The sequence below is a fragment of the Sapajus apella genome, unplaced genomic scaffold, assembly GCF_009761245.1.
Source record: "Sapajus apella isolate SASKATOON/1434 unplaced genomic scaffold, GSC_monkey_1.0 scaffold38, whole genome shotgun sequence".
In the NCBI taxonomy this organism is placed as follows: Eukaryota; Metazoa; Chordata; class Mammalia; order Primates; family Cebidae; genus Sapajus; species Sapajus apella.
Window position 1 is genome coordinate 17,465,388 of NW_022436978.1, and position 15,107 is coordinate 17,480,494.

The 15,107-nt window shown below is 46.8% G+C and overlaps 1 protein-coding gene across 5 annotated transcripts in view; it reads left to right on the plus strand.

Annotated features, from left to right (window-relative positions):
* Nucleotides 1-15,107, plus strand: part of ABCC5 (ATP binding cassette subfamily C member 5) — a 95,627-nt gene that overhangs the window by 54,772 nt on the left and 25,748 nt on the right. For all 5 annotated transcript variants that reach the window (XM_032298447.1, XM_032298451.1, XM_032298449.1 and 2 more), the window contains 9 exons: nt 937-1,140; nt 2,846-2,989; nt 4,812-4,914; nt 8,386-8,570; nt 9,515-9,661; nt 9,945-10,074; nt 11,714-11,867; nt 11,958-12,086; nt 14,607-14,793. In XM_032298447.1, coding sequence (XP_032154338.1) covers nt 937-1,140; nt 2,846-2,989; nt 4,812-4,914; nt 8,386-8,570; nt 9,515-9,661; nt 9,945-10,074; nt 11,714-11,867; nt 11,958-12,086; nt 14,607-14,793 — 1,383 coding nt within the window. The remainder of the gene's footprint in view (nt 1-936; nt 1,141-2,845; nt 2,990-4,811; nt 4,915-8,385; nt 8,571-9,514; nt 9,662-9,944; nt 10,075-11,713; nt 11,868-11,957; nt 12,087-14,606; nt 14,794-15,107) is intronic.

Sequence of the window (15,107 nt, forward strand, 5' to 3'; positions counted from 1 at the left end):
TGAGCATCAGCATCACCTGGAGACTTGTTAGAAACACAAATTCTTAGGCTGTTCTTCAGACCTACTGGATCACAAACTCTAGGGACGGGGCCCAACGGTCTGTTTTAACAAACCCTGCAGGTGATTCTGATGCAATGTCCAGTTTGGAAATCTCTGAATTAATGGAATATTTGACAACTGATTTATTCATTTGATCATTTAGTAACATTTATTAGGTGCTTATTTTGTGCCAGTGACGTGTGCAGATGCTGCTTGGCACTAAGAATATCAAGGGATAAGATAATAACCTGCACATCAAGAAGTGTACAGTTGAGAGGATGAGAAACACAAATAGGCACAAAATAATCTGGTGAAAAAGCGCCCCATTTCTTCGGGGTACTTGGAGGAAAGAGGTTGGGGGAGATTTCAGAGGAGATGATGCCAGCACTGAGAAAAGTAGAGGCAAACACATGACATCGTCGCATGTGTTTGTAATATACACATAATTTCAGATGGCTTAGGTCCCAGGATGTAGAAGGGGGATTGCAGTGGAGGCTGAGAACTGCTGGGAAACGGGGTGGCAAAGGGTCTGGTTTGTATGCCACGTTTGGATGTTCAGGGCTTATACTTTGGGGCTCTTGAAGAATATTAAGCAAAGGTGGGAGATGGTCAGCTTTGTGTTCTGGAAAGATCTTCCTGCCATGTGGAGAATGGAGGCATCCAGGTGGAGCGGTAACAGCAGATGTAGGATTAATCAGTACCCAGATGGCAGTGGTGGAGGAAGGGGCATCTGGGCCAACCCCCCCACTTCCTGGAAGGATCAGCGTGGCAGTTCATCTGTGGGGGATTGAGAGAAGGAGCTGGTCTGGGTGGGCAAGAGGGGAGGTGACTGGGTAACCCCTCTGCGCTGTCCTGGACTTGCGCTGGAGGCTTCACCACACTTGTGGGCTCTTGTAGATTGGAGAGCGAGGAGCCAACCTGAGCGGGGGGCAGCGCCAGAGGATCAGCCTTGCCCGGGCCTTGTATAGTGACAGGAGCATCTACATCCTGGACGACCCCCTCAGTGCCTTAGATGCCCACGTGGGCAACCACATCTTCAATAGTGCTATCCGGAAACATCTCAAGTCCAAGACAGTTCTGTTCGTTACCCACCAGTTACAGGTATGGAACTTCCTTCCCTAGGCTGCCTGCCTGAGTTTGGGAGTCAGATATGGGGAGGTAGGTTTGCTCCAGGTATCTGTGTGTTGTAACTAGAAATTCCTGGAATCAAGTTTTCATTTTCTTGGCAAATTAGCCCCCCTGTACCAATAAAGCTCATTGTACCAGTGTAACAGATGGCCGTCTAAATGAGAGATCCTTGGAGCATATCAGCTTCTGCATATAGATCAGCGAGTAAAAGAGCTGAGACGAGCAGGCCAAAAACGGAGTTTGGGTATAAGATAGTTGGGAAAGCATTGTGTTAACATCTCTGTGCAAGTGGGAACTGTTTTGGGAAAACAAGCTTTTCTCCCTCTGTCATTCCATGATAAGCAGGCACTTTGGAGAGCAGCTTAAAGATGTTGCCATCTGGTTCACATATGTTGTCACGTTTTGGGGGCAAACCCTCCATTCTGCTAAAGAAAGTCATAATTATTGTATTTGTGAGTACAGGGAAAGGGTGTAAATTTAATGCAGGGCTCATGTGGCTCCATCAGCAGACTCATGTGAAAAACTGGAGGACCTCGGCCGGGAGCGATGGCTCACTCCTGTAATCCCTGCACTTTGGTAGGCTGAGGCGGGCAGATCACCTGAGGTCAGGAGTTCAAGACCAACTGGTGAAACGCCTTGTCTACTAAAACTACAAAAATTATCCAGGCATGGCGGCGCATGCCTGTAATCCCACCTACTCGGGAGTGCTGAGAGAATCCCTTGAACCCGGGAGGCGGAGGGTGCAGTGAGCCGGGATTGCACCATTGCACTCTGGCCTGGGCAACAAGAGTGAGACTGTTTGAGAAAAAAGAAAGAAGATTGGAGGAACTGTTCTTTGTACTATATCAGGAGGCACAATATGCTCTAGTGAGGTTCTCAGTGTTGGCACCACTGATGTTTTGGGCCCGATAGTTCACTGTGGTGGGGGCTGCTCTGCACCTCTGGCCTCTGGCCACTAGATACCAGTACAGACTGTCACCGACTTACACTTGTTGACTTTCTGATGGTACCCATACAACCATTCTGTTTTTCACTTTCAGCATAATACTGAAAAAAATTCCCTGAGATATTAAACTCTTTGTTAATAGAGATAGGCTTTGTGTTAGATGAGTCAGCCCAGCTGTAGGCTAATGTAAGGGTTCTGAGCATGTTTAAGGTAGGCTAGGCTAAGCTCTGATATTTTCAACTTACACTGGGTTTATCAGGATGTAAGACCATTGTTAAGTTGAGGAGCATCTGTATACTTCCCCCAGTATGACAACCAAAAATGTCTCCAGCCGGGCGTGGTGGGTGTGTAATCTCAGCACTTTGGGAGGCTGAGACAGGGAGATCACCTGAGGTCAGGAGTTTGAAAACAGCCTGGCCAACATGGCGAAACTCCATTTCTACTAAAAATACCAAAAAAAATTAGCAGAGCGCAGTGGCGGGCACCTGTAATCCCAGCTACTTGGAAGGCTGAGGCAGGAGAATCATTTGAACCTGGGAGGCAGAGCGGAGATCACACCACAGCACTCCAGCCTGGGTGTCACAGTGAGACTCCATTCCAAAAAAAAAAAAAAAAAAGTCTTCTGGGAGGTTAACTCGCCTCCTGTAGAGAACTACTGAACGAAGTTATGGGTGTTTGAATGTATTTGCACAAATCATCAGCGATACTGTGTTGTTCTACCTTTGCCTCCAGTACCTGGTTGACTGTGATGAAGTGATCTTCATGAAAGAGGGCTGTATTACAGAAAGAGGCACCCATGAGGAGCTGATGAATTTGAATGGTGACTACGCTACCATTTTTAATAATCTGTTGCTGGGAGAGACACCACCGGTTGAGGTAAGGTCTGTTGGTGTTTGTGTGTTTCCCTTCTCTCTGTGCAAGGGAAACACAGCCGGGGTGAGTGATGGAGAGATCTCAGCTGAATCCAGTGTCTGTGTCTTACTGGCAGGGGCCCTGTTTTCTGGCGAGCAGGCTGCTGTGCCTTGGTTCACACAGTGATTCTGCTCTAGGAGGGCAGGACTGTAGGGCTGGCAAGCTGGGGTCTTCCGTCCCTGAGAACTTAATGTGGCAGTGGCAGGGAAGGGAGAAAGACATGGGCTCAGTGAGGGCAGAGACGTGTGCTGCTGTTCAGTCATGGCCTCGTTCCCTAAGCTCCATCAACCTGAAGCATTATGAAGCTCTTTTTCAAATAAGCAAATAAAGCACCACAGTAGGGCAATTAAACATCCTGCACATTTGAGAGCGCTCAGGTTGGGTGCTGTGGCTCTCACCTGTCATCCCAGCATTTTTGGAGGCTGAGGCGGACAGAGCACTTGAGCCCAGGAGTTCGACAGCAGCTTGGGCAACGTGGAGAAACCCTGTCTTTCCAAAAAAAATACAAAAATTAGCTGGGCCTGGTGTGGGGTCGCCTGTAATCCCAGCTACTTGGGAGGCTGAGGCAGGAGAATCACTTGAACCCAGGAGGCGGAGGTTGCGCCACTGCACTCCAGCCTCGGCAGCAGAGTGAGACTCCAGCTCAAAAAAAAGAAAAAGACATAAAAGAAACTTTGGAAAGGAGAGCATTAAGTAGTGTCTGTTGTCTCAGGTGGAACCTGATGACTGTTTATTGACTCCCTGTCTGTCCTGTTACAGGCGGTTCTCAGGGGTAGGCCCTGTCAGGTTGTAACCATGTGAGAGACGTCTCTGTCCTTGAGGGACTTACAGTGTTCCAGGGAAGACTGATGCTTTTATGCTCTTACAAGCACTTCCAAATGTGGCTTACACCACATCACATGTATAGCACTAAGGGAGTGCTAAGGGCGGACAGAAGACCCCAGCTCACCAGCCCTACAGTCCTGCCCTCCTGGAGCAGAATCACTGTGTGAACCGAGGCACAGCAGCCTGCTCCCCAGAAAACAGGGCCCCTGCCAGTAAGACACAGACACTGGATTCAGCTGAGATCTCTCCATCACTCACCCCGGCTGTGTTTCCCTTGCACAGAGAGAAGGGGACACACGCAAACATGAGGGGAGTCTAAGTAGCCCTCATGAAGAACGTAAGACTTGAATCCATCTGAATGGGGCAGCTGTGACTGAGGCTGGGACAAGGGGAGAGGGGCGTCCCAAGTGGAGGAACGAGTGTGCACGAAGGTGGAGAAATGGGAAATTGCACTTGGCGTAAGGAATGCTGTGAAGTCTGGTGTGGCTTGAGAGTAGGGGCCTTGGGCGATGGTGAGATGGGAGAGGAGCTGCAGGATTAGGGTAGGGCCAGAATATGGAGGTCCTGCAGAACCAGGTGGAAAGGTTTATGTTTCTCCTGTGGTAGCAGCCGGGAAATGGTCAGATCTATGGATATGATTTGGTGACGTGGGGCCTCAGATAGGAGGAGTGGAAACGACTCCTCCCCTCATACTTTCAACAACTTGGAATGGACAAGAACAGAATAAAGGTTACTGTGTTTGGAGTTCAGTGACCAGGGAGAGCGAAAGTCAGGGGACTCTATTTTAAATCTTAAAATTTAAACATTTTAAGATTTAAATGAGTATAGTTAACCCTTTGAAGAAGCCATATGGGTAATGGCAACTTGATTGATGATTTCTTAATGTGTATCCCATGGACATTCATGTAGGTGGCTAACATGACTGGAGACTTTTTTTTTTTTTTTTTTTTAACGTTATTAGATCAATTCAAAAAAGGAAACCAGTGGTTCACAGAAGAAGTCACAAGACAAGGGTCCTAAAACAGGATCAGTAAAGAAGGAGAAAGCAGTAAAGCCAGAGGAAGGTAATGGCCTTTTTTGAGAGTTTGAGATTTGTCGTTGAAGTTTATCAGAAATTACGCTGTGTGGTAGGTAATTCATGATGTTTTAATAGCATTGTGTGTGCAATATAAATAGCTGGTCTTACATTTCTGGAATAAAAGAGTTCTTATATAATATTGCAGCAAGACCAAGAGGCACCTTCTGTTTGCTTAAACAGACCAGGGCTGTACGAGTCACCTTCTCCTCCTGTGCAGGGTGAGGTCAGGTTTAGGTAATTAGAACTGAGTCATTCTGAGTAAGGAAAGATGGAAAGGTGAGTAAAGGTAACCTTTCCACCCTATGATTCACCTCTGCTTATGCAAAGTCCCAACCAGATCAGAGGTGTTCTGGCTCTAAGAATACCTCAGAAGCTCCTGTGTTAGAACGGTGGACTCGTCACCTTGCCCTGACAATATTTTAGCAGGACTATGAATAAGAGTGACAGAGAGGGTTTTTCCTACTTGGCTTTACCTGTCCAGAGCTCTTTGTCCTGTTTCTTAAGCCCTTTGTCTTATCAACAGTAGCAAATCTTGAGAGTTTTTGGGAAGAACAATCTTGGGAAGCTATTTGCAATAATGGGGGCATTTTCACCTTTGAATTTTAAGTTGCTTGTCAACTTAAACATACACGTATGTGTGTGTGTGATATATATAAATGTAGATATGTGTGGTCTTTTTTTAATCTCTTTGTTGCTTCACCGCCTTACCTCACCCTTTTGAATCCAGAGACTTTTTTGGGTTTGCCATTGCTTTGAGGACGGGGCCTGTTGCCACTTCCTTATCCTTAAAACTGCAGGAGATCAGGCACAATGGCTTACACCTGTAGTCCCAGTGCTTTCCAAGGCTGAGGTTGGAAGATTGCTCAGACCCAGGGGTTTAAGACCAGCCTGGGCAACATGGTGAGCCCCGCTTCTCTACAAAAAAAAATATAAAAATCAGCCAAGCATGGTGGAGCATACCTGTAGTCCCAGCTACATGGGAGGTTGAGGTGAGCCACTGCTCTCCAGCCTGGGGGACCGAGTGAGACACTGTTAAAAAAGCAACTGCAGGAGATATTTGGTAGTTGACCATTCTGACTTACTGCCTCTATTTTTTTTAAGATACAGGATTTTGAATTCAGCTGTGGTTTGTGATACATTATTGACACACCCCAAAAAACAAACAGCACAGGTCTGAGACATTTGTGAGTTCTTACCACAGGTAGTAAAAAAATCATAATATCATGAGCAAACATTTGTTCTTATCTACATAGTTCCTAACCTGGCTACTCACAACTCTTAAAAGTGCTCGAGGCATGCGTGAGGCTTATTCTAAAATTTGTAAACATTATTTGTGTAAAGAGGGAAAAGCCAAGTACCGCTCAGTGTGCACGCAGATCTGCCTGTAACAGATGCAATATACACACGCTCTGCATATGGCAGGTCTGCTTATGTTCTCCTGGAATCTAAAATAAAAGTTCAAAAGCAACACAGGGAAAAGCTTCCTGTGTAGCCGTTTGTCTTACAAATCAAAAATTAAATTCTGTGCCCTGCAACTGACTGAATAAACTTTCCTCTAGGCCAAGGGTACCCAATGAAACCTGAAAATCTAGTTCAGACCATGAAGGGAAGAGAGTATTGGACATGCCTTACTATACTCCCCCGCCTTTAGAGTTTAGGCACATAACCGACCGGCATTGACATTTAAATAGAGACCCTAAGACAGAGAGAACAGACTCTGTAGCCATAAGATGCCTAATTCCAACCTGACTCTATTAAAACAATAGAGCATCACGTGACAGGGCCCTGGAAGAAATGCGTATTTGAAATGGCCCTTCAAAGCCGTCTGTTGAAGGGGAAATTCTGCATTCTGTAGAGAATCTCCTTCGTTTACTAGGTCTCTCCAGATGGTACAGCACCTTTAATAGGAAACATTCACATCTATTTTCTCTGAAGCCTGCTACCAGGAGGCTTCATCAACTTGACAAGAACCCTGGTGTCCACACCCTGTCCCGCCACCACTCCCTGACCTACCTCAAGTTAATTTCAACTCTTCAGGCAGAGCTAACCCGTTCAACCAGTTGCCAATCAGAAAATCTTTGAATTCACCTATGACCTGTAAGCTTCACCTCCCCGCACCACGTTGTCCCACCTTTCCGGATCAAACCAGTGATTACCCCACTTATATTGATTGACTTCTCATGTCTCCTTAAAACATAAAACCAAGCCATAATCCAACTGCTGTGGGCCTCTTCTCAGGACCTCCTGAGGCTGTGTTACTGGTCATGATCCTTAACTTTGGCAAAATTAACTCCTGAATTGATGGAGACCCACCTCAGATACTTTCTGTTTAACACTCTGTATTCTCATATTAGCATCAAGAATCTGACTGCACCAGGGAGACCCTCGGCATATATTCGGACCTTTTCTCTCCTCCAGCAGCCAGCTGGTGACTGTGCCCTACTGACTTTACCTCCTGAAACTCCATTCCACCGTCACAACCCAGTTCAGGCCTTTATCATCTCTTACCTACAGTGTTACAGCTGCCTTTTTTTACATTTATCTTCCACACGGTCAGCTGAGAGATCTAGTTAAAAACATGAGACCAGCCAACTTTCCTGCATGGAGTCTTTCAGTAACCTTCTGTTCTCAAAGCTGCATTTCCTAATCTTTTTCCTGATAGGGCACCCAGAGGAAATGCTATTTGTGTGGAACACGGGAGGCAGGAAGGAGGCAGCCTGCTGCCAGAAGCAGCTGATCTGGCAATATCGGCCGTCCCAGGTCCATCCTAGCCTTCGGAAGTCAAACACACCTTTCACCCTTTCTCTTGCGACGTTCTTCTCTGTGGGGCCAACATTCAAAGCCTTTCTTCTGTGACCGCAGGCTGCTTAGTCGGTGGTCTAAGCAGGCTGCACATCTCTTCTGGCTGGGCTGAATCCCTGCGGTTTGGGTTTTGCCACCCCCGTGCCTGTGCTCGTGTTGTTTTCTCTGCCCACTGTCTCCCCTCTCCCTACCCGGTCACCTGTGGCTTACCTTTTGAGAAGCAATACAGAAAGTCTTACGTAAAACGTGCCTGCCAGCCACCCCACACCTAAGCCAAATAGGTCAGGTATCCCTCTAGGGGTTCCCATGCTGCTCTGCATTTGGCTGTATCATCACATCAAGCACATTTTACTATAATTATGTGATGATTGATCTGCCTGTCCTACCAGTCTCTGGCAGGCTCCTCAGCCAGGTCCCTAGGGGTGGGGATCTGGTCTTCATCCTCTCTGCTGCTCCTGGGCTTTATCCTGGGCCTGGTTCGTGGCAGGTGCTCAGTAAATGTTAAATGGATGAACAAATGCTTCTGAAAGAAAGGAAATCTAATCTAGAGCCCTGTGAAGCTGCCGCCTCTCCCATCCTGCTGCTCTACAGGTGACTTAGTGTTTTGGGAATCACTCTTCCCTTCTGAGTCCGTGTTTCTTTTTTCCTTACCTAGGGCAGCTCGTGCAGCTGGAAGAGAAAGGGCAGGGTTCAGTGCCCTGGTCAGTATATGGTGTCTACATCCAGGCTGCTGGGGGCCCCTTGGCATTCCTGGTTATTATGGCCCTTTTCATGCTGAATGTAGGCAGCACCGCCTTCAGCACCTGGTGGTTGAGTTACTGGATCAAGCAAGGAAGTGGGGTAAGGTTACTCATAAATGGGAAAGTTATATGTCTAAGAATGTGGCTGTTTCTTCCTATTCCCTGGCTATTCTTAGGGAAACTGTTGTAGCTTTCACTTAAAAGAACAGTGAAGAGAGATTTTTCCACCTGCAGGCTCTCTGCTCTCATCCATTGTGTATTAGCCCATTTTTGTACTGCTGTAAAGAAATACCCAGGACTGGGTAATTTATAAGGAAAAGAGGTTTAATTGACTCACAGTTCCACAGAACAGGGGAGGCCTCAAGAAACTTACAATCATGGTGGAAGGCAAAGGAGAAGCAGGCACCTTCTCGACAAGGTGGCAGAAGAGAGAGAAGAGAGTGTGTGTAGGGGCTCAGATCTCGTGAGAACTCACAATCATGACGAGAATAGCATGGGGGAAACCACCCCATGATCCAGCCACCTCCCACCAGGCCCCTCCCTCAACACCTGGGGATTACAATTCAAGATGAGATTTGGATGGGGACACAAAACCTAACCATATCACGTTAGAACAGAGTGAAAGAGGGCGGTGGCTCAGGCCTGTAATCCCAGCGCTTCGGGAGGCCTAGGCGGGTGGATCACTTGGGGCTGGGAGCTTAAGACCGGCCTGGCCAACATGACGAAACCCCCTCTGTACTAAAAATACAAAAATTAGCTGGGCATGGTGGTACACACCTGTAATCCAAGGTACTTGGGAGGTTGAGGCTTGAGAATTCCTTGAACTCAGGAGGCAGAGGCTGCAGTGAGCCATAATCACGCCACTGCACTCTAGCCTGGCCGACAGAGCGAGACACTGTCTCAGTAAAAAAGGGAGAAAGAGGTGGACAGAGCTGTGACCAGGCCTCAGGGTTGGCACCCTGCCTTTGAGCTGAGAATGGCGCTGAGCAGGGGCTCTTGGCAGCCGTTAGGAGTCTTGCCTCATAGAGCTTTGGCTTCAAACAGAACACCACTGTGACTCGAGGGAACGAGACCTCGGTGAGTGACAGCATGAAGGACAATCCTCGTATGCAGTACTATGCCAGCATCTACGCCCTCTCCATGGCAGTCATGCTGATCCTGAAAGCCATTCGAGGAGTTGTCTTTGTCAAGGTAAGCAGTGGTGGGCGGCCTCTGCCCTCCTCCCTGGTGACCTGTGGTCAGGCTTTGGCCTGGTGTCTCTCAGTTCATGCTGGGTATGGGAGCTCCCTTAAGCAGGATGGCCTCGGCCGAGATGACTCATATCCCGTTAGCTTCCGCCTTTTCTCACTTACCACCCGTCCCCCTGACCACCTGCACCTCCCCGCTTTGGGAGCAGATGCGCTACGGAGCAGTTCTCTGGACAGGTAGGAATGGAGCCATTCCTGGGCCCTGACCACTCTGCTCTGCTCCTCAGGGTACACTGCGAGCTTCCTCCCGGCTGCATGACGAGCTTTTCCGAAGGATCCTTCGAAGCCCTATGAAGTTTTTTGACACTACCCCTACAGGGAGGATTCTCAACAGGTTTTCCAAAGACATGGATGAAGGTATTTCTCACTGAGCCTTTTTTTTTATGCTCTGGGGCTCACTGTACTTCCAGCCTTCTAGATGATTCTCCAGATGTGCAGATCTGGCTGTCTGTAGATCCTGGGAGCACAGTGGCTGCTGGTGTTTTCGCCAGGAACATTGCATCTGAGTTTTCGGTCTTGTTTGACCTGAAAACAAGTTCAGTGGATTGAGTCAGCAGAAAGGCTTTGGACAGAGGCATCTGAGATTCTGAAACACACACAGATTTTGAAGCAATGCATTGGTTTCTGGATGCCTACAACCTGACAGGTTTTCTGGCTGTTGTATGGGCTGTGCCTGCACCTGAAATGAAATACTGTACCCCCACGGTTCAGAGTAAAGCCCCTGACATTGACGGAGGGCTTCCTGTGTGACAAGCAGCGTGCTCAGTGTCATGCACGTTATCTTCATCCTCACAGCAGCCTGTCGGTGGGTGGCGTTTCACTCCTTGCATACACAAGAAAGCTGCCATCTGGAAAGGTCAAAGGACTTGCCCAAGACACAGCTATTGAGTAACAAAGCTGGAGATCGAGCGCAGATCTTTTTGACCCCAAAGCTAATGGTTTTAATTGCTGCACTGTGGCTGCCTTCATAAAAGGACTTTGTTTCAAGCATTGACAGGCCATTGGAAAGCCATGGCCAGAGGTAACAAGGAATCAGAACTACCCCTGAAACTCGAACTGATGCATAACATCTTCCCATTGCTGCTGAACACACATGCACACACGCCCACGAATGGAAAAAAGAAAAATAAATAAATAATATCAACATGTCTGGAATTTGCATGAAAATATTTTAGCCACAAGGAAAAAGAGGTGGGGTGGGGAGACACCCAAAAAGAGATGAAAGTTGGTAACGTTCTCTTCCTTTAACCTTTGTGTATGTTTAAACATTTTGCACAATGACTGGGCGTGGTGGCTCACACCTGTAATCCCAGCACCTCAGGAGGCTGAAGCGGGCAGATCATGAGGTCAGGAGATTGAGACCATCTTGCTAACACCGTGAAACCCCCGTCTCTACTAAAAGTACAAAAAATTAGCTGGATGTGGTGGCACACGCCTGTAATCCCAGCTACTTGGGAGGCTGAGGCAGGAGGATCACTTGAACCCGGGAGGTGGAGGTTGCAGTGAGCTGAGATCGTGCCACTGCACCCAGCCTGGGGGACAGAGTGAAACTGTCTCAAAAAAAAAAAAGTTTGCACAACAGAAAATGTCTTGAACGTTAATGGCAGTTCACTGGTATTGGTAAGAATATAGTTTTTGTTTTCTCCTTCACATATTTATTTTCCAAACATTTTTTTTTCAAGCAGGAATACACTGTCATAGAAAACAATTCCAAACATTTTAAAATAAGCATATATTACTTTTAAAGGGGGAAAATGTTTAAATGAGTGGGGCAGGAAGTAAACCAAGGAAAGGGAGTGGAGTAAGAGGATTTTCTTGAGACAAAAAAAAAAAAAATCCAAGCATTCAGGTTTCTAAATTTTTCTTTGCTCGGAATGTTTAAAGACAACATCACAAACTTCAGATAGGGATGTTGTGGAACCTCTTTTTGTTTTTTTAAATTTTCAGTGCCATTTTCCCCACAGTCTGACACTTGCTCCTTTACTGGTTTCCGCAGTTGACGTGCGCCTGCCGTTCCAGGCCGAGATGTTCATCCAGAATGTTATCCTGGTGTTCTTCTGCGTGGGAATGATTGCAGGAGTCTTCCCGTGGTTTCTCGTGGCAGTGGGGCCCCTCGTCATCCTCTTCTCAGTTCTGCACATTGTCTCCAGGTAAATAGGAAGTGTTGGTGTCTGCTGGGGCCAAGGAGAAGCCTGAGTGGCCGGGCGGCTGCTGTGACACGGAACTCATTCTCTCTCCAGGGTCCTGATTCGGGAGCTGAAGCGTCTGGACAATATCACACAGTCACCTTTCCTCTCTCACATCACGTCCAGCATACAGGGCCTTGCCACCATCCACGCCTACAATAAAGGGCAGGAGTTTCTGCACAGGTTTGTCCTGGTGGGGGCCAGAGGCCTCAAAGGGGAGTCAGCATTTGTTATGGGTCTGGGAGGCTTCAAGGCCAGAGACATGGATTATAAAGCTCATTACCAAGAGTATTCATGATTTATTTAATGGAATTATCTCTGATTAAAATCCAGTTGCTTGGCAGGACTCCTTTCTGAGCAAATGAGAAAACAAAAATACAGAGTTAGGCGCATGCAGCATCATGTGCCTGTAGTCCCAGCTACTCAGAAGGCTGAGGTGGGAGGTTGGCTTGAGCCCAGGTATTCAAGTCCAGCCTGGGCAGTATAGTGGATCCCATCTTAAAACAAAATACAAAGAAAAATCCCCACAGATCTGGAGTCTATTAGCCTTTGGTCCTGAAAAGCTATATTTGATGGAGTTTTGCCTTTTCTTTTAAATAGTAAAAGGTAGCTATTAACATTTGAGTAGATTTTATTTAAGCATCGAATATTGTTTCTTTGTGAAACTTACGTACATTGTCATTGTGAAGATTTGTATTAATAAGACATTGGAACTAACTTATAATATTCTTCAATATAGGACAGGCTGAATAAGCTATGGTCTATCCATAGAGTACCATGTGATCCTTAAGCAGAATGAGGCAGCTCCATAGGTGCTGATAGGGAATGATCTCCAGCGTCTGTTAGTGAAAGAGCAGGATATAGATGTGTGTATTAATATATTATATGCTACCTTTGAGTATGCGTTTGTATGTATAACATTTAGAACATCAGGCTGGGCACAGTGGGTCATGCCTGTAATCCCAGTACTTTGGGAGGCTGAGGCAGGTAGATCACCTGAGGTCAGGAGTTCGAGGACAGCCTGGCCAACATGGTGAAACCCTGTCTCTACCAAAAAAACAAAAAAATAAACCAGACGCGGTGGTGCACGCCTGTAATCCCAGCTACTCAGGAGGCTGAGGCAGGAGAATCTCACCCAGGGGTGCAGAGGTTGCAGTGAGGCTAGATTGCGCCACTGCACTCCAGCCTGGGTGACAAGAGCGAGACTCCATCTCAAAAAATAAAAATGAAAATTTAGAATATTTCTGAAAGGATTTAAAAAAACCCTGTTAGTTGCCACTGGAAGGGAGAACTGGATAACTGAAAGATGGGAGGGAGACAGACTTGACTTTTCAAGGTAAACCTTTTGTAACTTTTAAATTTTCTATTCTGTATATATGTTGCCTATTGCAAAAGTTAGGTAATTATTTTTAGAGAGAAAATTTAGAAAGTTTAGAAAAAGGCCGGGCATGGTGGCTCAAGCCTGTAATCCTAGCACTTTGGGAGGTAGAGGCAGGCAGATCACCTGAGGTTGGGAGTTCGAGACCAGCCTGACCAACATAGAGAAACCCTGTCTCTACTAAAAATACAGAAATTAGCCGGGCGTGGTGGCGCGGCCATTCAGGAAGCTGAGGCAGGAGAATCACTTGAACCTGGGAGGTGGAGGTTGTGGTGAGCCAAGATCATGCCGTTGCACTCCAGCCTCATTTCCCACTCCAGGGCAACAAAAGCGAAACTCCATCTCAAACAAAAAGATAGAAAAGAAAAGAAAGTTTAGAAAAAATTATTTTCAAAACGTTAGATGACTTAAAAAAAATAATTCCTAAACTTTAAGCAGAAAGACAAAGTGAAATGTACTGAATACGTACGGATGGATCCCTACACACAGTAAATGTAGGTGCAATGAGGAAAACCACTGAGAGCAAATACAGCAGAATATTAACTCTGGTCTTAACGGGGTGATGAGATTACTGGACTTTTACATTTTCCTATTTTTATTGCATTTTCTAAATTTTCTCTAAAGAGTACATATTTTATTGTAAAGAGGACAAGTGATTTTTCAAAGCAAAGCACATCTGCCTAGCAAAACTTCTGCTCTGGAGTTCTAGTGGTGCATGGTGCACTGAGCCTTCAGAGGGGTCTGGTCTGCTCTCTGGGACCCCTACTGATAGCCATGCCATGCTCCTTCAGCAGCGGCGAAGGTGCTGAGTCCTTTGCTGTGGTTAAGCTCGCTTCTCCTGGTGCTTGACTCCATAGCTGGGGAACAGGTGCCATTCTGCAGTGACGGGGTGTGCGCACACTTGCGATATTCCCATATTCACTCTGAATTTCTTTTCCCTGGTCTTGAACCATTTCTGCTGTTTGCATTCTTTCATTCTTTCAGAAAATACCCTCTGACCTAAGGTATTTTTCTAGTTTAACACAAGCCTCTTTATTTCCCATGCTTGCTCTATGCTAAGGTAGATAGATGTTCTTCCCTAACATCTTTAATAGCTTTTTTTTTTTAAGAGTAAGATTATAAAAACTTAATGTCCTTCTATGCATGCAGCCTAGAATGCCTCCAGAATTCCTAGATTAACCTCCTGGAGTTTCCACGTTATTCTCTCAGTTAGAAACAGGAAGTAGTTAAACATTGGCCCTCCGTCCCGTGGTTCAGTGAAGCTTTGACCATGCGCAGGGTTGTGTGGTACTTTCTTTGCCCATTGGGTGTGGTCTTTCTCACAGGTACCAGGAGCTGCTGGATGACAACCAAGCTCCTTTCTTCTTGTTCACGTGCGCGATGCGGTGGCTGGCTGTGCGGCTGGACCTCATCAGCATCGCCCTCATCACCACCACGGGGCTGATGATCGTTCTCATGCACGGGCAGATTCCCCCAGCGTATGCGGGTCTCGCCATCTCTTATGCTGTCCAGGTCAGTGCCTGGGATGGGAGCGTCATTGCTTGTTTGTGTCCTTCCTGTGCGGACGTAGAAGAGGTATGACTTGGGGGGCTCCACCCTGAGCCGTTATTTTACCTCTGGACCCCTAGAGCTGCTCCTGGTCTGCTTTGACAGTAACAATCTGGATTTGACTGGGGCGGGTCGGGGTAGGAGAGAGGTAGGTGTGGAGTCCAGGAATAAAGGAATTAAACTCTGCCGTGTGTGTAAGAAATAGATGCAATTTTCCTCAAAAAGAAGGATGACCTTGAAAATAGTTTCTTAATTGTGAGCTTCTGTGTTCACCACCA